The following is a 21,077-nucleotide window of genomic DNA, read 5'->3' on the forward strand; positions in this document are numbered from 1 at the left end:
GCTGTGCTTGGTAAGCTGCGAAAAGGCAGCAGGGGTCCCGGGTGTCGGACCCCCATCGATTAGATACTAATGACCTATCCAGAGGATAGGACATCAGTAAAAAAAATAAAAATAAAAATAATCTAAAAAAATCTTGGAAAATCCTTTTAAAGACATGCGACAATAATTAAATAATTGTGAGGGGGGGTGCCATAAATGTCTTTAAGTTGTCATCTTACCCCTAAAACAAATGCAGTACGGATAGCAGCAGGAAGCTCAGGGGAGCTAAAGCTTGAAGCCCTTCCAAATGGTGATGATTCACTAGTTTCTGTACCCGTGGATGTCTTCAGCATGGGATCTTCTTGGTCTGGGGTGCTGTAATCATAAAACGGCGTATTCTAGGAAAAGAAAAGATCAATTAATGCAATGTTGTATTACACCAAGTTGGTTCATGGTAAAGTATGGTAGATTTATGCATATGCTAAGTGTTTTGAAAAAAAAAATAAGTTTCACATTTACAAAGAAAAAAAAAATCCCCCAAAACCGTAATGTAAAAAATAGAAGAAAAAAAAAAAAAAAAAGACATATTTGGCATTATCAAATCCCATCATGCCCTGCTGTAGGCAGACTGGGCATACTGGGAGTTGTAGCTTTACAACAGCTGGAGAGCCACAGTTTGCCCATCCCTGATCTAGACCATCAGGTGAACACCATAAAAAAAAATATAAACATTGCGCCAAAGCAGATTTTTTTCTTAGTTAGCTCACCTCCCAAAAAACAATGTTAAATCAATCAAAAAGTCGTATCTACCCCAAAGTGGTAGCAATAAAAAAAAAAAAAAAAAAGTTATCTTATTCCGCCAAAAATTAGCCCCCACACAAGACCATAGCCAGAAAGATGCTAAAAATGCTCTTATTGTGTAAAACAAAAAAATAGACATATTTGGTATCGCCGTGTCCGTAACAATTGGCTGTACAAAAATATCACATGATCTACCCCATCAAGTGAACGGTGTAAAAAAAAATTAAAACCGTACAGACCAAATGGCGTCTGTAAAAAAAGGACAGGGCGGGAAGGGACAGGGACGGAGGGTGGTTTAGGGATCTGGAACAGCAGGAAAGTGTTAAATTGCAGTGTTGGTGCATCATAAGTCCCAGCAAGCCAACAGCAGCACAAAACCTCTGTGCATGCAGTCACCAGCTACAATGGTTGCATGCAGGGAGGTTCTGCCCTTTCCTGTGCAGCTATAGCGCTGCCATTGGCTGGAGCGTTGTTCCAGCCAATTGCAGCGCTGGCAGGGAACGCCAGTGTCCCCTGCCTCACCTCGGAGGAGACCGGTGCTGACCAGTTCAGCATCAGTCACCTCCCCCTGACATCATCTTTCAGCTTCCGGTACTGCGATGTGCCAGTCTTCATTGACCGGCCAATCGCAGCGCTTGGAGCTGCAGGGGTGGGCATAACAAAGAACCCTCCTGCCAATCAGAGTACCGCCGTTTGCAAAACTTTACGCCCCAGAAACGTGGCAGCCGACGCGAAGGTATGCACCCTGTAAAACTCAGAAAAGGTGTGCAAAGACGAACAGGTCGCCACCTTGCATACCTGAAGAGCTGAAGCCCCGTGATTCACCGCCCCCCACTGCCCGAGCTGAATAAGCAGTTACCTGGAAGGGTGGGGCCAGGTCCTTAACCTGGTACGCTTCCACAATGGCCAAATGAATCCATCGGAAAATGGAAGTCTTTGATGCAGCCAGCCCTCATCTCGGCTCTTGCGGAATCACAAACAGGGAATCCGTTAACCGGAAAGACGCCGTCTGTGACAGACACAAACGGCCCTTGGGAGCGACCTCTCCCCAAGGATGATCCAGGTCCGGTCAAAATGAAGGAAGAATAATCTCCTCATTTACAAGAAATGCCGACACCACCTTCGGAAGGAAGGCCTGAACAAGACGAAGGACTACCTTATCCTGATAGAGGACCAGAAAAGGCGACCAACAAGACATAGCTGCGAGTTCCAAAACCCTACAGATAGATGTGATAGCCACCTTGTAGGACAGGAAGCAAAGTGATACCTGCTGCAATGGTTCCAACGGAGAAGACTGGAGAGCGTTAAGCACTAGATTAAGATTAAGATCCCAAGGATCCAGTGGAGGACAGAAAGGGGGAGCAGCATGCGCCACCCCTGCAGAAAAGTCAGAACCGCCGAAAGCGAAGCCAAATTCCGCTGAAAAAGAATAGAGAGCTGAAACTAGCCATTTAAGGGAGATGAGAGTTCGGCTCCTAAAGAGGAAGATGCCAGGGTTCGTCAGCGAGAAGGGTGACTAGAGATGCGTGACACACGCGGCGCAGGCAATCGGGGGCCACGAGAATGACGGGCAGTCCTTCGGACCTGATCTTACGGAGGAGACGCGGAATGAGGGGAAGAGGCGGGAACACGTAAGGAAACGAGAACAGACTCCATGAAATCACCAGCGCATCGCCCGCCAGGGCCCTGGACCGTGCGATGAAGTCTTCGACCTTGTTGTGGATGCGGGAAGATCCACGTCCAGTCGACCCCACCTCTCGCAGAGTGCTCGAAAGACCTGCAGGTGAAGAGCCCACTGAGGAAGTCGGCGATCCAGTTGTCGACACCGGGAATGTGAACTGCCGACAGCGCCGGAACAGGTTTCTCTGCCCAGCAGTGCCATTTTCGCCATGGCTGCCGGGCTTCGGGTGCTGCCCTGGTGATTGAGGTAGGCTGCCGCAGTTCAGTTGTCGGACTGAACCCGAACCAGATGACCCCTGAGATGATCGACCCAATGTCGAAGGGAGAGCCGAATCGCCCTCAACTCCAGAACATTGATTGGAAGGGTGTGTTCCTCGTGTGACCACACTCCTTGAACAGAGATTCTCCAACACTTCCCAAACGAAAAAAAGAAATTTGCGGCCGCAGGAGACGACCAAAAAAGACGAGACAGAGGGGAAGACTTGAATTTCAGCTAGTAGCCCTCTGCAATGACCTCCCTCACCCACGCATCCGAGACGTGAGCCAGCCAGACATGCCGAAACAAATGAAGCCGGCAGCCCACCCGAACGGAGGGCACTGGGAGCTGCCCGTTATGCAGCGGAGTTCTTGGGGTTATAGGACTTGGAGCACTGTTGACGTGGACGCCAGGAAGGTCGAGGTTTGAAAGAAGGTTTGCGTTTCTGATCCGTGGCTGACTTGACGGACACCCACTTGGGGCTGGAAAAACTTTGAAAGGGGCGAAAAAAAGGCTTTCGCTTTTTTGACCTATTAGACCGCCCCCTGCTCTTTGGTAAATGCATGCTCTTACCACCTGTAGCATCCAAAATGATCTCATCCAGGTGCTTACCAAAAAGTCTGCTGCCGGTAAAGGGGAGGGCCGTCAGGGTCCGCTTTGATGCATTATCTGCCGCCAAGCAGGACAGCCATGGGGTTCGATGGACAGCTACCAAGAGGGCAGACGAACGAGCCATAAGCCTGGCCTCATCTAAAGATGCTTCACAAATATACGCACTAGCATGCAAGATCTACTAATTACCCCAAGGGGACTCCCGAGTCAAGACCATGATGTAAATTATTCGCCTACTCCTCCATCACCTTGCTCACCCATGTTGAGGCAAATACCAGCTGTGCCCACTGCCTCAAAAAGGAAGACTTTGCAAACGCTTCCAGTTTCTTATCCCTGATGTCAAAGAAAGAAGCCCCATCCGCCATTGGCAAGGTAGTATGCTTAACCAAGCGGGAAACTGGCAGATCCACTATTGGTGAGGACGACCATTTCTTAGTCAAATCCTCCAGAAATGGATAAAGGATGGTTAAGCGTTTTGGCAAAACAAAACGTCTATCAGGATAATTCCACTCCTTGTCCAGAGAGGAATCAAACTCCTGGTGGTTGGGGAAACACTTATGCGAGCGACGGGACATTCTAAAGGAAAAACCCGAGATGGCAGATAAATGTGCAGAGTCCTCAACATGCAACGTCTCAATAGCCTCCGCAATAGGATTGTCCACCTTGGAGGACAATTTGGACGACTGACCCTCAGGCAAGACCAAATCCTCACCTGACCCCCTCTCCTCAGAACATGCCTCTTCCACTGAGAACACATCGGAGTTAGACTATCTAGTAGGAGGAGGAGAGGCCGGGGAAACGGGAGACACAGACACCCTTTCAGACGAGGATGTTCTGGCCCATTTTGCGGGACGGCCGCGATGGGCATGCACCCCATGATCCCCAGAGTCGGACCGGTCAGAGGACTGCCTTGCCTACAAACGCCCCAATACTCCATAATGGCTTTGTTGGTATTGGAGACCTCCTGTACCACCCTGGGCAGGGAACGCGCCCACTCTGGTTCTACCATAGGGACCATTGGGTGCGGGGCCGAGCCGAGCCACTTGATGGCGGCGCAGCACATGCAAAGCAGAGGAAGTCTGACTATGGGGATAGAAATTTTGCGTGACACGATGAACAAGCAAAATGATGCACAGAAGGGACCGCCTGCTTCGGGGCCTGGGCTCGGACATACTGACAACCGTGCCGCCCGTAAAGAGGAAGAGGGGAAAGGTGAGACCATGTAAGAAGGAGCACAGCTCTTACCAAGCCTGTGTCCCTTCACGTATGACCCGATCAGCGTCCCGCCACAGGAGCCTTTAAAGGGAACCTGTCACCTGGATTTTGGGTATAGAGCTGAGGACATGGGTTTCTAGATGGCCACTAGCACATCCGCAATACCCAGTCCCCATAGCTCTGTGTGCTTTTATTGTGTATAAAAACCGATTTGATACATATGCAAATTACCCTGAGATGAGTCAGAGCTTGAAAATATGACTCTTCTCTGGTCACACAAGCAAGATATAATTCTTTTAATGTTAATTTGCATATGTATCAAATCGTTTTTTTAACACAATAAAAGCACACAGCGCTATGGGGACTGGATATTGTGGATGTGCTAGTGGCCATCTAGCAACCCATGTCCTCAGCTCTATATCCAAAATCCCGGTGACAGGTTTCCTTTAAAAAAAAAAAAAAAAGTGGGCGGAGCCAGCAGTCCTTCACACACAGCCGCTGGTGCGGGGAGAACTCAAGCCCCGCCCCCAGGTACTGTGGCTTGCGGCACAGTGCGCAAAAATCAGAGAGGCCTCCCTAGATCCCTGGTAGGGCAACCACTGAAAAAATGGGTGAAATTAGGGCTCTGCTCCATGAGAGCATGCTGGAGGTTAAGTACAAGGACAAGAGGGACATCCTTGTACTGACCACCATTCACACTCACACCAGCTCCCCTGCTCCTGTACGAGGTACCACAACCACTACCCCCAAACCAGTTTGTATCGTAGACTACAACAGGCACATAGGAAGGATGGATCTTTCATATCAACTTCTGAAGCCCTACAGTGCCACACGAAAAACGAAAGTGTGGTACAAAAAGCTGACCGTACACATTGTACAGATGGCAATGTGCAATACGTACGTGCTATTTCAATCTTGAGGCCACATAGGAACTTTCCTTCAGTTCCAAGAGGTGGTTATCAAGGCCCTAATTTTTCAAAGCCAGGCCGGGGAGGGTCCCAGTACTTCTGGAAGTCATGGTGCCCGTGTTGTACCAGGGCAACATTTTCCAGGTCAAGTCCCCCAGGCAGCAAGAATGGGAAGGACCCAAAAAAGATGCAGGGTGTGTTCCAAAAGGGGGATAAGGAAAGACACCATTTACCACTGCGAAATCTGCCCTGAAAAACCTGGCCTGTGCATGGAGGAGTGTTTTAAAATCTAGCACTCATCCATGGAGTATTAAAGGGAGTCCTTCACCTAAACTGACCATTATAGAACACTAACCATGATCTGCATTATAGTCCTCATATTGGAATGCTACTTACCGTATAGCTGTCCATCGCTTATTTTCGCAAAAAAACACTTATTCAATATGTTAATTAGGTTCTGAAGGTGCCCAGGACCCTCGTCGCTTTTCATATGAAACCCCTCCCCTTTCTCCCCTCTGGCCCGCCATAGTTTCATCAGAAATCTAGCGCCGTTCACAAGATTCGCCGCGCCTGCGCACTTTATTCCCCATTATGGGCAGAGACACAATGCCAGCTAGATGTACGAGCCGGCACATGCGCATTAAATGTTCTTGTGCCTCTGCCCATAATAAGGAATGAAGTGCACAGGCGCAGCGAATCTTGTGAACGGCGCTGGATTTCTGTAGAACCTAGGGCGGGCCAGAGGGGTGAAAGGGGAGGGGTTTCATATGAAAATCGAGGAGGGGCCTGGGCACCAGCCGCTTGAACGCCACCCCTGGGCACCTTCAGAACCTAATATATTGAATGAAAGTGTTTTTTAGTGAAAATATACGACGGACAGCTATACGGTAAGTAGCATTCCGATATGGGGACTATAATGCAGATCATGGTTAGTGTTCTATAATGGTCAGTTTAGGTGAAAGACTCCCTTTAATTTCATCCATGATGTACCTTGTAGTTTTACCACCTTATATCTCTGATTTAGTCCGCATAGCTTACAGATCCACTTTTCCCCAACCACTACATATTCATTTCGGTGAAACACCTGTTAGATCAAAAGTGACCTTTCCACCCCTTAAAATGTTCGTACAGGGGTACCCTTTCCAAAATGGGGTCACTTCTTGGGGTTTTTAATTTCTGGGGAATCTTTTAAATGCGACATGGCACCTAAAATTAATGTCTGCCAATTCAGGTCAGCAAATCTATTTTTCATTTTCACTTCCAAATGTTTCCTAATTCTAGGACACACCTTTGAGGTCAAAGTGCTCACTACACACCTTGAAAGATTCCTTGAGGGGTGTAGTTTCCAAAATGGGGTCACTTTTTGGGGGTTTCCACTGTAGGGCCACCTCTGGGTGTCTTCACATGCGAGATAGCTCCTAATTACCATTCCAGCTAAATCTGCTCTCCAAAAGCCATATGGTGCTCCTTCTACTCTCAAGCCTGCTGTGCGCCCATACATCAGTTTTTGAGCACACATGGGGTGTTTCTGTAAACTCTAGATTCAGGGTAATAGATTGAGTTTTGTTTGGCTGTTAACCCTTAATGTGTTGCAGAAAAAAATAATACAGGGTGGGCCATTTATATGGATACACCTTAATAAAATGGGAATGGTTGGTGATATTAACTTCCTGTTTGTGGCACATTAGTATATGTGAGGGGGGAAACTTTTCAAGATGGGGGGTGACCATGGCGGCCATTTTGAAGTCGGCCATTTTGAATCCAACTTTTGTTTTTTCAATAGGAAGAGGGTCATTTGACACATCAAACTTATTGGGAATTTCACAAGAAAAACAATGGTGTGGTTGGTTTTAACGTAACTTTATTCTTTCATGAGTTATTTACAAGTTTCTGACCACTTACAAAATGTGTTCAATGTGCTGCCCATTGTGTTGGATTGTCAATGCAACCCTCTTCTCCCACTCTTCACACACTGATAGCAACACCACAGGAGAAATGCTAGCACAGGCTTCCAGTATCCGTAGTTTCAGGTGCTGCACATCTCGTATCTTCACAGCATAGACGATTGCCTTCAGATGATACGAAATGTGCAGCACCTGAAATTACGGATACTGGAAGCCTGTGCTAGCATTTCTCCTGCGGTGTTGCTATCAGTGTGTGAAGAGTGGGAGAAAAGGGTTGCATTGACAATCCAACACAATGGGCAGCACATTGAACACATTTTGTAAGTGGTCAGAAACTTGTAAATAACTCATGAAAGAATAAAGTTACGTTAAAACCAAGCACACCATTGTTTTTCTTGTGAAATTCCCAATAAGTTTGATGTGTCAAATGACCCTCCTCTTATTGAAAAAACAAAAGTTGGATTCAAAATGGCCGACTTCAAAATGGCCGCCATGGTCACCACCCATCTTGAAAAGTTTCCCCCCTCACATATACTAATGTGCCACAAACAGGAAGTTAATATCACCAACCATTCCCATTTTATTAAGGTGTATCCATATAAATGGCCCACCCTGTAGATTAAAATTTAAAATCTGCAAAAAGTTAAATTTTGAAATTTCATTCCCATTTTCCTTTAATTCTCATGGGGCACCTAAAGGGTTAACAAAGTTTGTAAAATCAGTTTTGAATAGCTTGGGGGTATAGTTATGGGTGATTTATGGGTGGTTTCTAATATGTAAGCCCCACAAAGTGACTTCATAACTGAACCGGTCCTTAAAAAAATTGGGTTTTGGAAATTTTCTTTAAAAAAAATTTAAGATTTGCTTCTAAACTTCCAAGCCTTCCAACATCCCAAAAAAATAAAATGTCATTTTCAAAATAATCCAAACATGAAGTAGACATATGGGGAATGTAAAGTAAAAACTATTTTTGGAGTTAGATCTATTATAAAAGTAGAGAAATTGAAAACTGGAAATTTTTCCACATATTTTGTAAATTTGGTATTTTTTTTTATAAATAAAAATGAAATATTTTGACTCAATTTTTCCACCGTCATGAAGTACAATATGTGACGAGAAAACAATCTCAGAATGGCCTGTATAAGTAAAAGCGTTTTAAAGTTATCACCGCATAAAGTGACACTATGATTTGCTAAAAATGGCCTGGGCCTTAAGGTGAAAAAACAAGATTTTGTGAAACTCACCTGTAAAATCAGTTTCTCGCTTGATTCATTGGGGGACACAGACCATGGGTATAGCTGCTTGCTGCCACTAGGAGGCGACACTAGGCTGAAAACTGTTAGCTCCTCCCCCGCCAGCTATACCCCCTCCGGCCAGTAGAGAGCCCTCAGTTTGTGCAAAAGCAGTAGGAGAAGCAGAAGGATATTACAACATCAACAAACTCCACGGTTAACGGACCCAAACGGGGGTGGGTGCTGTGTCCCCCAATGAATCAAGCGAGAAACAGATTTTACAGGTGAGTTTCACAAAATCTCGTTTTCTCGCTTATATCATTGGGGGACACAGACCATGGGACGTCCCAAAGCAGTCCCTGGCGAGGGAACACAAAATAGAGTGAAGAAGGTAGAGAACCTCGTGACAGTCATCACACCGCTGCCTGCAAGACCAGGCGACCCAGAGCAGCATCCGCAGAAGCGAGAGTGTGAGCCCTGTAGAACTTAGTAAAAGTGTTGAGGGAAGACCAGGTCGCAGCTTTACACAACTGAGCCACCGACGCCTGGTGGAAGTGAGCCCAGGAGGACCCAAGTGCCCTGGTAGCGTGGCCCGTGATCCCCGGAGGGGGCGTCCTGTCCCCAATGCGGTAACATTCCAAAATAGTGGAGCGAATCCACCGGGAGATCGTCACCTTCGAAGCTGCCAATCCCTTCCTAGAACCCTCCGGAAGGACGAACAAGGCGTCCGTGCACCGAAAGGGGGCCACGGCCAAAAGGTAAATCCGCAGAGTCCGCACCACATCTAAACTGTGTAACGACACCTCTCTCGGATGGGAGGTCCCAGGACAAAAGGACGGCACGACAATGTCCTCATTGACGTGAAAAGCCGACACTGCGAGTCCCTTCCTGATGGTTGACATACGCCACAGCTGTGGCATTGTCCGACTGGACCCAGACATGAAGGCCCCGCAGGAGGGGAGACCAACGGCGCAGTGAGAGGAAAATCGCACGAAGCTCCAAGACATTGATGGACAGTCTGGACTCCGACGGAGACCATACGCCCTGGACTGTCCGAATGTCGAAGACCCCTCCCTAACCCTGAAGACTGGCGTTGGTCGTAATGACTGTCCACCTGATCGGAAGGAAGGACTTCCCCACCTCCAGGTGAGTTGGGGAGAGCCACCAATGGAGGTCCGACTGAACCTGTTGAGGAAGGGAAAACAGACGATCCAAGGACTCCTGGCACTTGTCCCAGGCCGAGAGGATCGCTCGCTGAAAGGACCGGGTGTGAAATTGAGCGAATGGCACTGCCTCGAACGAGGCCACCATAAGACCCAACACCCGCATACAAGACCGGATGGACACTGTGCGCTGCCGAATCAACCAGAGCACCGCGATGCGAAGGTCCTTCACCTTGTCCGCTGGAAGACGCACCCGGGCTGCCCCGGAGTCCAGAATCATACCGAGGAACCGAATCAGAGTGGACGGGACCAGGGAGGACTTCCGAAGGTTCACTATCCACCCAGAGCGGGCGAGAGTGTCCAAGGTGATCTGCAGACTCTCCTCGCACTGCCGGAACGACGACGCTTTGAGGAGAATGTTGTCCAGGTACGGAAGCAAGGTGATGCCTCTGGAGCGAAGAATGCCCATAAGCAGAGCAAGCACCTTGGTAAACACCCCCTGCGCAGTCGCCAGACCGAACAGCAGGGCGACGAACTGGTAGTGGTCCGAGTGGACCGCGAAGCACAAAAAACGCTGGTGGGCGACCGCGATGGGGACGTGTAGGTAGGCGTCCTGGATATCCACAGAATTCAGCCATTCCCCTTGCGCCAAGGAAGCCATCACGGAGCGAAGAGACTCCATGCGAAAACGGCGCACTCAAAGGTAACGGTTTACCATCCTGAGGTCCAACACCGGGCGGACCGCTCCCTCCTTCTTGGGCACAATGAAGAGGTTGGAGTAAAAACCGGAAAACCGCTCCTTCGCCGGAACCGGGGAGATAACTCCCCTGACCAGCAGATCGTGAACCGCCTGAAAGAAGGCCCCCGCCCGAGACGGTTCCCTGGGGGGACGGGACAGAAAAAAACTGTTTGGAGGCATGGATTTGAACTCCAACTTGTAGCCCGAAGTGACCACCTCGAACGCCCAGGCGTCTGATATGTGGGCCTGCCAAACCTCCTGAAAATAAAGGATCCGACCCCCCACCCAGGAAGGTGGGGGCGCACCTTCATGCCGGGGACTGCTTGCCAGAGGAAGAGCGCTGAGGCGGGCTGTGGCTTTAACGAAGGCTTCCGCCTTTGTTCCTGGGTGGGCTGCCTCGTGGTCGAGGGAGCTGCCGGGTGGGTGCCCGTGATGCGGCGGAAGGACTGGCGTTGCACGGAAGGACGCGGTCGAGAAGAACGCTTGGGTTTGGGCTGCGGACGATGGGTGCTTTTGCCACCCGTGGCCTCAGAAATTATTTCGTCAAGTTTGGGCCCAAAGAGAGGAGAGCCAGCGAAAGGAAGAGATAGAAGGGAGCGCTTGGAAGAAGAATCGGCCTGCCAGGCCTTTAGCCAGAGTTCCCACCGAATGGAGACGGCAAAGGCGGAGGACCGCGCGACCATGGAGCCCGCGTCCAGAGCCGCCTCGCAAAGGTACTTCCCCGCCTGGGATATCTGGACCGCCAGAGCCTGGAGTTCTGTGCGGGAAAGGTCAGAGTCCAAGTCCTGATGTAAGTGCAGGGCCCATTCAGAAACTGCTTTAGCCACCCACGCCGAAGCGAAAATGGGACGGAGTGCCGAACCGGTGGCTGAAAAGACCGACTTCGCAAGCGATTCAACCCGTCGGTCCACCGGGTCCTGCAGAGAGGAGCCGTCCGCAACCGGAATAGTGGTATTCTTGGCCAGACGAGCCACCGGCGGGTCCACCTTTGGAGGGGAAGACCACTTACCCACCCAATCTGGGGGGAACGGATAAAGAAGATCCAGCCGCTTGGGGATCAGGAAACGTGAACCTGGCTGTTCCCATGCTTTAGTGGTGAGAACGGAAAAGTCGTCGTGGACCGGGAAAGATTTGAAAGTCTGCTTGGTACGCAGGAAAGAAACTCCCTGGTGACTGGAGGCGAGGTCCTCCTCTTGAAGTTGGAACGTGTCCCGGATTGCCAAGACCAGACTGTCCACTAAGGCAGCCATCTGGGACGAGCGGTCCGGATCCAGATCCGGATCCGATTCTGCGAGTTCCACTTCAGACGAAGGGTCCTCAACCAACGAGGACGCCTTGGACAGCAAACCGGTGGGAGGAGGCGAAGGCGATGCATCCGAAGAGGAGAGGCGTTTCTGCCTGGGACGCTGCTTGCTGGGGTATCTGCTACTGGATGGTATGCCCTGAGAGAGAGCAGGTTGCGCAGGTGACGACGTCTCTACCAAGCGACCCATTAAAGGGTTTCTATCACTTCGTTTGACATATTTAGCTGTCAGACACTAGCGATCCGCTAGTGTCTGCTCTAACAAACCATCCTAATATAATAGGTTTTGGGGCAGCCGTTTCGCTAAAAAAAGAACTTATATCTATATGCTAATGAGCCTCTAGGTGCTATGGGGGCGTCATTAGCACCTAGAGGCTCCGTCTACCTTCATAAACTGCCGCCGCCCAGCGCGTCCCTCCAGCCCGCCCATCTCCTGCTGAATGCGATCCTCCCCGTGCGCGTCTCTGTTCGGCGCATGCGCAGTGAATGTCTGACCGCTTCCCTGCACAGACATCTCCACTGCGCCTGTTCCTCGGCGCAGGAGCAGTGGAGATGTCTGAGCAGGGAAGCGGTCAGACATTCACTGCGCATGCGCCGAACAGAGACGCGCACGGGGAGGATCGCATTCAGCAGGAGATGGGCGGGCTGGAGGGACGCGCAGGGCGGCGGCAGTTTATGAAGGTAGACGGAGCCTTTAGGTGCTAATGACGCCCCCATAGCACCTAGAGGCTCATTAGCATATAGATATAAGTTCTTTTTTTAGCGAAACGGCTGCCCCAAAACTTATTATATTAGGATGGTTTGTTAGAGCAGACACTAGCGGATCGCTAGTGTCTGACACCTAAATATGTCAAACGAAGTGATAGAAACCCTTTAAGGAAAGGGTGGATTGGGAGATCTTGGATAGGTCAGTTCACCGCCCGGGACAGGGATTTGGCCCATTCCGGTTCCATACCTCCAGCAGAAGGGTCCACGTCAGTGAGCTGCGACTGAGGCGGCACGCTCTAGGTGGCCTGGCATGAGGCACAGAGGGGGTTCACCTGACCCCTAGGAAACTTCACATTACATGAAGTGCAGGCATAATGGGTAGCCCTACCGAGGACCTGGGGCACGGGATCTGCTGGGTCCGACATGACAGGAGTCAGGGAGCCAGAGAGGGTACAGAGGAGGGGAGCAGCGCTGGTCCTATCAAAGTGGAGCAGAGTTAACCCTTGCTGGACGTGTCCCCAGGAGCAGGATGCAGCAGGTTGAGGTGGTCTGCGGCGAGCTGGACAGTTTGGAGAGGAGGGCTTTACACAACTGAGCCGCCAAGAAGATGTCCCTCTCAGGTTGGGAAACCGCATGCACGGCCGGGTACTTCCAGATAGAGAGCAAGCAGGAAGGGAAGAACAGCCCGACGGCGCAAAACCACTCCCCCCCCCGCAGCAGCGCTGCCGGGATTCCGGAGAAGAAGTGGTCCCGACATACATCGGAAGAACTCTACCAGGACCGGAAAAAGAGGGGGGAGGGCGGCGGTAACCCCGCGCCGCCGCCCGCGAATTGGTGAGGCGGTTGGGGAAACCGCAGCACATGGGGAGTTAACCCCCGCAACCCCGTGCCGGTGGTGCCGTGCAGACAGGTCCCCATGGAGTACAGAGTCCAGCCCCTTGGCCCTGATCTTGACACAGAGAACACAGACAGACATACTCACCGGCCTTCATCTGTGTTCTTCACCCTTCTAACATGGACCAGCAGAGCCACCTCTTCAGTCCCTGGCACAAGTGACAGGGACCTGGTTGAAGGGCAGAAACAGGTGGCCCCATGGCTGGGGGGAGCAGGAAGGACAAGCCCTCCTGGTCCACTGTCTTCTTGTTGGAGGCAGAGCGGTGGAATAAGCGTCACCGGTCAGCCCCCCCCAGGGATGCAGAGCTCTTAGTAGCTCTGGACCCCCAACCTAAAAAGGAAAAATAAAAAGTAAAAAAAAAAAATAACAGCCACCCTGCAGAGCAGGGGGTCTGCCTCCTACGACACTAAGCTAAAAGCTCTCTCCTGGCCGGGGGGGGTATAGCTGGCGGGGGAGGAGCTAATAGTTTTCAGCCTAGTGTCGCCTCCTAGTGGCAGCAAACAGCTATACCCATGGTCTGTGTCCCCCAATGATACAAGCAAGAAATGGCAGGGTCCTGAAGAGGTTAAAGACCAAAGACAATAGGTAAATGCAAACTGTGACATGTCAGCTGGTCAAGAGGCAGTTCCACTTTAGAGAGTCACTCGTATTGCGCTTAACCTTAATCAGTCAAAAGCTCAGCGGGAAATTTACGGAAATGTGTCACCAAAACTTTTATCTGCCAGTTAAAACCAGATCACGTCTCCTTTTTTGGTAATCTGTTTTTATTTTCTGATAACAGATTTTTTATTCCCTGAACATTATTATGAGGGAGGCCATCTTACCTGAGCTGTTCTTAACTTTTAGAAAGCATTTAAAGAACTGCTTTATGGCAGCCCCATGGGCCATAGACACAATAGTCAGGAGGGGACCTCATTGACCTCTATGGGAGAGTTTTCTAGGCATGCTTTGTGACCTGTGCTGATAAGCTGTGATATCACCTATTGTGAATAGTGGATCTTGTGTTATCTATACATAAAGGTGATATCATTACAGGCAGGATTAGAATGACAGATAAGTGGGTAACTGCAGTAAAGTGATCTGTACAAACCAAGAAGTGGCGCCTATAATTAGGCTTAGTGAATAGTGTGAAAACTGCAGGATTTTATCTAAATATTGTCATGGAATATATATTTTTTTAAAATATGATTAACATAAAAACGTGATTTAAACGATAGGTCAATTGCTGATGACACATTCCCTTTAAAGGGAGATTACTTGTGATTTACAGGACATGTCTTGTTCGTATGAACCATCAGCATGTCTGCTTAGCACGGTGCAGCTATTTAGGTTTTTGTTGTTTAAACCTACTTTTTAAAATTGAAGTTTTAGTGACAACAGGTCACTTTTCAGTGATAACTATTAAATATAGGGGTCGTATTGAGCTGTAGGGATGTCCGATTTCTGATAGTCGTAAAAAAATGTTCGAGTCTTCTGATGGAGCTACAGAAAACCCACAGGATTTACCGGAAGCCACATACACACACAGTTTACATAACATATTGTCATTCAATCAATTTCTTAATACATTCTTTAAAGAGGTTGTCCGGCCAAATATATTGATAACCTATCGTCAGGATAGGTCATCAATATCTGATCAAAGGGGGTCCGACACCCGGAACCTTCGTTGATCAGCTATGAGACGAGGAGGCGGCGTTCCACGAGAGCGCAGCTTCCTGGTCAGTACAATACACGTTGTCTCCTGTGGAATTACAAGTATTCGCTATATTCACATGAATGGAGCTGGTACTTGTATTACACTGAACTTCCGAGACGAAGTATAGTGTAATGAACAGGAAGCAGCGCTTGCATGGAGCACTGCATCATCTTTAAAATGTTGATCGGCAGGGGTGCCAGGTGTTGGACCCCACTGATGAGATAGAGATAGAGACAGAGACATATAGCTGGACAACCTCTTTAGGCCAACTAAATTCAGAACTTCACTTTACAGCCGGCAAAACATGGCGAAAAAGGTTGGATTTCTTACTTTTGGCAGATCAGAAGAGACTGCCCTCTCTGAGACAGAGTCTCTGCCATAAGCTTCCCGAGTCCTGAGATTAATTCCATCCTTTTCCGATTCCTTCAACTTCTTCTTTAAAGCCACTTGTTCATCTATAATAGAAGAAAAATATATTGTAAACTAAAGTTGAGGTATAATACCTTCCCAATGTATAAGGTAAGGGGGGCTTTCCCACAACCAAGACTTATCACCTAACTACAGGATAGGTGATAGGGATCCCCACTGAATCATGAAAACAAGGTGTGTCCCCTGTTTAAATGGAGCGGTGGTTAAAAGGTATATACAAATATGTAGACTTCTCTGGTTGTTCTTATATACAGGATAAAAAAACTAAATTTTTTTCCCATTAGGAGTACTTGTCACTCAACCAGAGGATAGGCGATAGGTGTCTTAATCGTTGGGCGTTTTGACTGTTGGGACCCCCACAATCACAACATTGGAAGTCTCTTGCCCTATGTTTAAATGCAACACAAAAGATAGCAACAACCGGTCATGCATGCACATTACTGTACCAAAGTCTGTGGGACGGACGGATGTAGCTGAACGCTCTACTCAGCTATGTCTGTCAGGCTTGTGGAGAGTGGAGTGGTAGTATACATGCTTTTAAGAGTCACTGTACTTTCACACAATTTCATTTAATAGAGAATGGTGTAAATAGCAAATTTCTGAATCACTTCATTTAAAAAATATGCCGGCATCCACCTGAAAAAAAGCTTTAAAGTCATGGCCACTAAGGGTCTCACTTCCACCTAATTTGCAGCCCACTGCCTATTGTCAGGCAAGATCCGTCCCTAGTAACAGACACAGGAGACAGCTGAGAGGAAGTGGGGATGTGTCAGGGCTAGCTGAGATCCTATGACTGATAAAAGAACTGCTTCTACACAGCTTCTGAACATCACAGGAGCCTCCTGCCTTTTTGTAGGTCTGATCTTCCCCTCCTTATCTATTCTGTGAGCTTCAGAGTTGAAGACAAACATAGTGGGAAATAAGGGAAAGGACATCACAGCAGTACAGTGCTGGCAGATTCCACTGAAGGGAATGCCCCCTGCTTGTGAGAGAAATTAATCTAGCTGTACAGCTGAAGAGGGGAATAAGTAGGCTGAAAAAAAGACAATAGGGAAGCCCAAAAAGACCTGGTCCTTCACAGTTAAAGGGCTTCTACCACCAATGTCAGCACTACATAACAGTATGTTTCTAACATTTGTCCCTGCAGCCGTTTTTGTAAAAAAAGCAATTTTATTATATGCTAATGAGCCTCTAGGTGCTATGTGGGCGTAAAATCAGCACCTAGAGGCTCTGTCTACTCACGCTTTATCCCGCCCAGGTTCCCTGTTCTGCCCGCCCAGCTCCTCTTGATTGATGCCACGGTCCACCGCATCATTGACAAAATCCTGCGCCTATCACTTTTGTCTTCAGCGCAGGCGCAGTGAGTGAAGGCCGCTCTCCTGATGCCGGTGTAACGTTACATTACCCTACTTCGTGAGATTTCCCTACCTCCTAACTTCCTGTCACACCGAAAATGACGTGTGGAGGCGTTCCTTAGTTTTGACAATCTGCGCATGCGCAAAAGGAAAGTTTAGGGAAAATCTCACTGCGGAGTTCAGCAGCACACCGGGACACTGCGCATGCGCCGGAGAGCCGAAGTAGGGAAATATTAAGGCTTATTGCGCAAGCGCGGTTAACTCCTGAAAATTCCATCCGATCTCGGCGCCTGCGCAGTGTGGGGGTAGGTAAAAATTACGTCCCAGTGCGCAAGCGCTGAGGGTAGTATAAATATCCATTTCAGTATCACTCCTACGCTGACGACACAGAAATCTACCTCTCTGGTCCAGACATCACCACCTTACTATCAAGAATCCCAATATGTCTATCTTCTATATCATCCTTCTTCGCCTCTCGCTTTCTAAAACTTCATAATCTTTCCCCCATCTTGTTCAACCCCCTCAACAGACCTATCTATTATGATCAATGGCTGCACACTCTCCCGGGTCAACAAAGTCCGCTGCCTTGGAGTGACCTTGGATTCTGCCCTCTCCTTCAGACCGCACATCCAAGCCCTTTCCACCACCTGCCGCCTCCAACTCAAAAACATCTCCCGCATCCGTGCTTTCCTTAACTTTGAATCTGTGAAAATTCTTGTACATGCCCTCATTATCTCTCGCTTAGACTACTGCAACATTCTCCTCTGTGGCCTTCCATCAAGCACTCTCGCTCCCCTCCAATCTATCCTCAACTCTGCTGCCCGACTAATCCACCTCTCACCCTATTACTCCTCTGCCTCTCCCCTCTGCCAATCCCTTCACTGGCTCCCCATTGCCCAGCGAATTCACTTCAAAGTACTAACAAATACATACAAGGCCACCCATAACCTGGTACCTCCCTACATCTCTGAGCTACTTTCCCGATACATCCCCACACGCACTCTCCGATACTCACAAGACCTCCTTCTCTCCTCTCCTCTTATTGCCTCTTCCCACAATCGACTCCAAGATTTCTCCTGTGCATCCCCCATACTCTGGAACTCGCTACCCCAACATATCAGACTCTCACCTACATTGCAATCCTTCAAAAGAAACCTGAAAACCCACCTCTTCAGACAAGCCTACAACCAGTGACCCTGCTGCCTCTATACCGCCATGACCAACTTAACCCGCACCTACTGTGTCCTTCTCCCATACCATGTAGATTGTAAGCCCTCACGGGCAGGGCCCTCTCTCCTTCTGTACCAGTTTGTAACTTGTCTTGTTTATGATTAGTGCAATTGTCTGTATTATGTATGTGCACCGCTCATCATATGTACAGCACTATGGAATGAATGGCGCTTTAATAATAAATAATAATAATAATTTTGCAAGCGCTGCTAACCCTTTGCTGGAGCTATATGAGAATAGCTCAAGTAAAGGGTTAACCGCGCTTGCGCAATGGGCCGTAATATTTCCCTACTTCGGCTCTCCGGCGCATGCGCAGTGTCCCGGTGTGCTGCTGAACTCCGCAGTGAGATTTTCCCTAAACTGTCCTTTTGCGCATATCGTCAAAACTAAGGAACGCCTCCACACGTCATTTTCGGTGCGACAGGAAGTTAGGAGGTAGGGAAATCTCACGAAGTAGGGTAATGTAACGTTACACCGGCATCAGGAGAGCGGCCTTCACTCACTGCGCCTGCGCTAAAGACAAAAGTGATAGGCGCAGGCGCGGGATTTTGTCAATGATGCGGTGGACCGTGGCATCAATCAAGAGGAGCTGGGCAGGCAGAACAGGGAACCTGGGCGGGATAAAGTGAGTAGACGGAGCCTCTAGGTGCTGATTTTATGCCCACATAGCACCTAGAGGCTCATTAGAGTATAATAAAAGTGTTTGTTTTTTACAAAAACGGCTGCAGGGACAAATGTTAGAAACATACTGTTATGTAGTGCTGACATTAGCGCTAGGGATCGACCGATATTGATTTTTTAGGGCTGATACCGATAATTTGTGAACTTTCAGGCCGATAGCCGATAATTTATACCGATATTCTGGGAATTTTCATTTTTGGAGAAAAAAAAAAAATTTCTACACAAATCTGCTGAAAATTAATATGTTTATTGTTAATGTGTATTTTTTGGTTTATTGTTAATGTGTATTTTTTTTTTATAAATCTTTTTCATTTATACTTAATATTTTTGTGTTTTGTTTTTTTACTAACTTTTAGCCCCCTTAGGGACTAGAACCCTTGTCCTATTCACCCTGATAGATCTCTATCAGGGTGAATAGGAGCTCACACTGTCCCTGCTGCTCTGTGCATAGTGCACACAGCAGCATGGAGCTTACCATGGCAGCCAGGGCTTTAATAGCGTCCTGGCTGCCATGGTAACCGATCGGAGCCCCAGGCTTACACTGCTGGGGCTCCGATCGGAGGAGCAGGAGAGAGGGGACCCTGTGGCCACTGCCACCAATGAGTAATACTGGGTGGGGGGGGGGGGGGGGGAAGGCGCCCGGCGCCACCAATGTTTTTACTATTGGCCGGGATTGGGATGGGGGTGGGGGGCGCACTGCGCCACCAATGATTAATACTGGGGGGCTTGGGGGGGGCGCACTGCGCCACCAATGAAGATAAGTCTCTCAATCATTCATATACAGGAGGCGGGAGCTGGCTGCAGAATCACATAGCTGGCTCCCGACCTCTATGAGCGGTAGCTGCGATCCGCGGCACCTGAGGAGTTAACTACCGCGGATCGCAGCTATCGCTCATAGAGGTCGGGAGCCGGCTATGTGATTCTGCAGCCAGCTCCCGCCTCCTGTATAGGAATGAATGAAAGGCTCATCTTCATTGGTGGCGCAGCGGCCACAGCCCCTCCCCTCCTCTTGTCTTCTCTCCTCTCATTGGCGGCAGCAGCAGCACAGGGGGAGGAGACACTGCTTCCTTCTCCCCTGTGCTGCGGAGGGAACACAGAGAGCGCTGAGAGCAGCGCGTTCTGTGTTCCCAATACGTTATCGGTATATAAAATAGATGCCGATACCGATAACGTTCAAAATCCTCAATATCGGCCGATAATATCGGCCAAACCGATAATCGGTCGATCCCTAATTAGCGCATCGCTATATCAGTCAGCTACATAACAGTATTTCTGGTGGTAGAAGCCCTTTAAGATTGCTTTATTTTTTGTACAATATTCGGGTTGTCTATCAAACAATATAATATAAAGTGACTGTTTAAGTATAAGGAGATGGGATCATCCTACCACAGAACCCCACAGAAACGTGGATATGTAATTAAAACCTCTGGCTGTAGATTTAATGAGTGATCCCCACGTGAGTTGAGCAGAGGGTTAAGAGCTCCCCAAGGCCTCACATATAATTACAATGATATTATATTTCCAGCAGTAAGACAGAATGCTCCCTGTCCTGAATGATCTATGGGAGTAGGACGGAAGACTTCTTTATGTCAACAGCTGTACGTTATATGCATTCAGCACCAGAACTTATTTGCAAAAAACTAAGTTATTCTCTGGGGGAAGAACACATAAAAACAATGAGCGCTAGCCCTTGCCATTCACACAGCTCGACAAAGACGGTAGAGCAATCAGCACTGCAGCGCACATACCTAGCTCTCGCCTCCACTGGGCTTTCTTTGCTTCCTGGAGACTCTTGTCTCTCTCCCGTTCTCCCAGCGTGCTGAACAAGTTGACCGTTTGCCTAAATTGATGGGAAGAAAGCATTTTTACATCACATAATGTAGGTCACAAAGGGATTTCCTGAAACTCAGTATAAGGGCAGGTTCACACGACCATAGTGTTTTGCAGATTAGCAAAACACGGATACTGGCAATTTGCGGACCACACATGGCTGCAACTATAATAGAAAATGCTTATTCTCATCTGCGACTGCGGGGGCCGCGGAACAGAACCACGGATGGGAACAGCACACGGTGTGCTGTCCGCATCTTTTGCGGCCCCATTGAAATGAACGTGTCCACACCCGTTCCACAAAGTTGCAGAACGGATGCAGACCTATTCACACGGCCATCTGAATAAGCCCTAAGGGTATGTTCAACTGTCACATTTACCTATGGCAGCGGTATTTTACCGCAAGATCGGTGGCAGATATCCAAGCCGGACACTCTGATTTCTGCTATGGATTTACTCAA

The 21,077-nt window shown here is 48.7% G+C and overlaps 1 protein-coding gene across 2 annotated transcripts in view; it reads right to left on the bottom strand.

The window, feature by feature from the left end:
• CCDC66 (coiled-coil domain containing 66) overlaps positions 1-21,077 on the bottom strand; it is a 50,608-nt gene that overhangs the window by 19,714 nt on the left and 9,817 nt on the right. For both annotated transcript variants that reach the window (XM_040407707.1, XM_040407706.1), the window contains exons 6-8: positions 20,535-20,626; positions 15,422-15,546; positions 219-377 (exon numbers count right to left, since the gene is read on the bottom strand). In XM_040407707.1, coding sequence (XP_040263641.1) covers positions 219-377; positions 15,422-15,546; positions 20,535-20,626 — 376 coding nt within the window. The remainder of the gene's footprint in view (positions 1-218; positions 378-15,421; positions 15,547-20,534; positions 20,627-21,077) is intronic.

Source organism: Bufo bufo, chromosome 9 (genome assembly GCF_905171765.1).
Source record: "Bufo bufo chromosome 9, aBufBuf1.1, whole genome shotgun sequence".
Classification (NCBI taxonomy): Eukaryota; Metazoa; Chordata; class Amphibia; order Anura; family Bufonidae; genus Bufo; species Bufo bufo.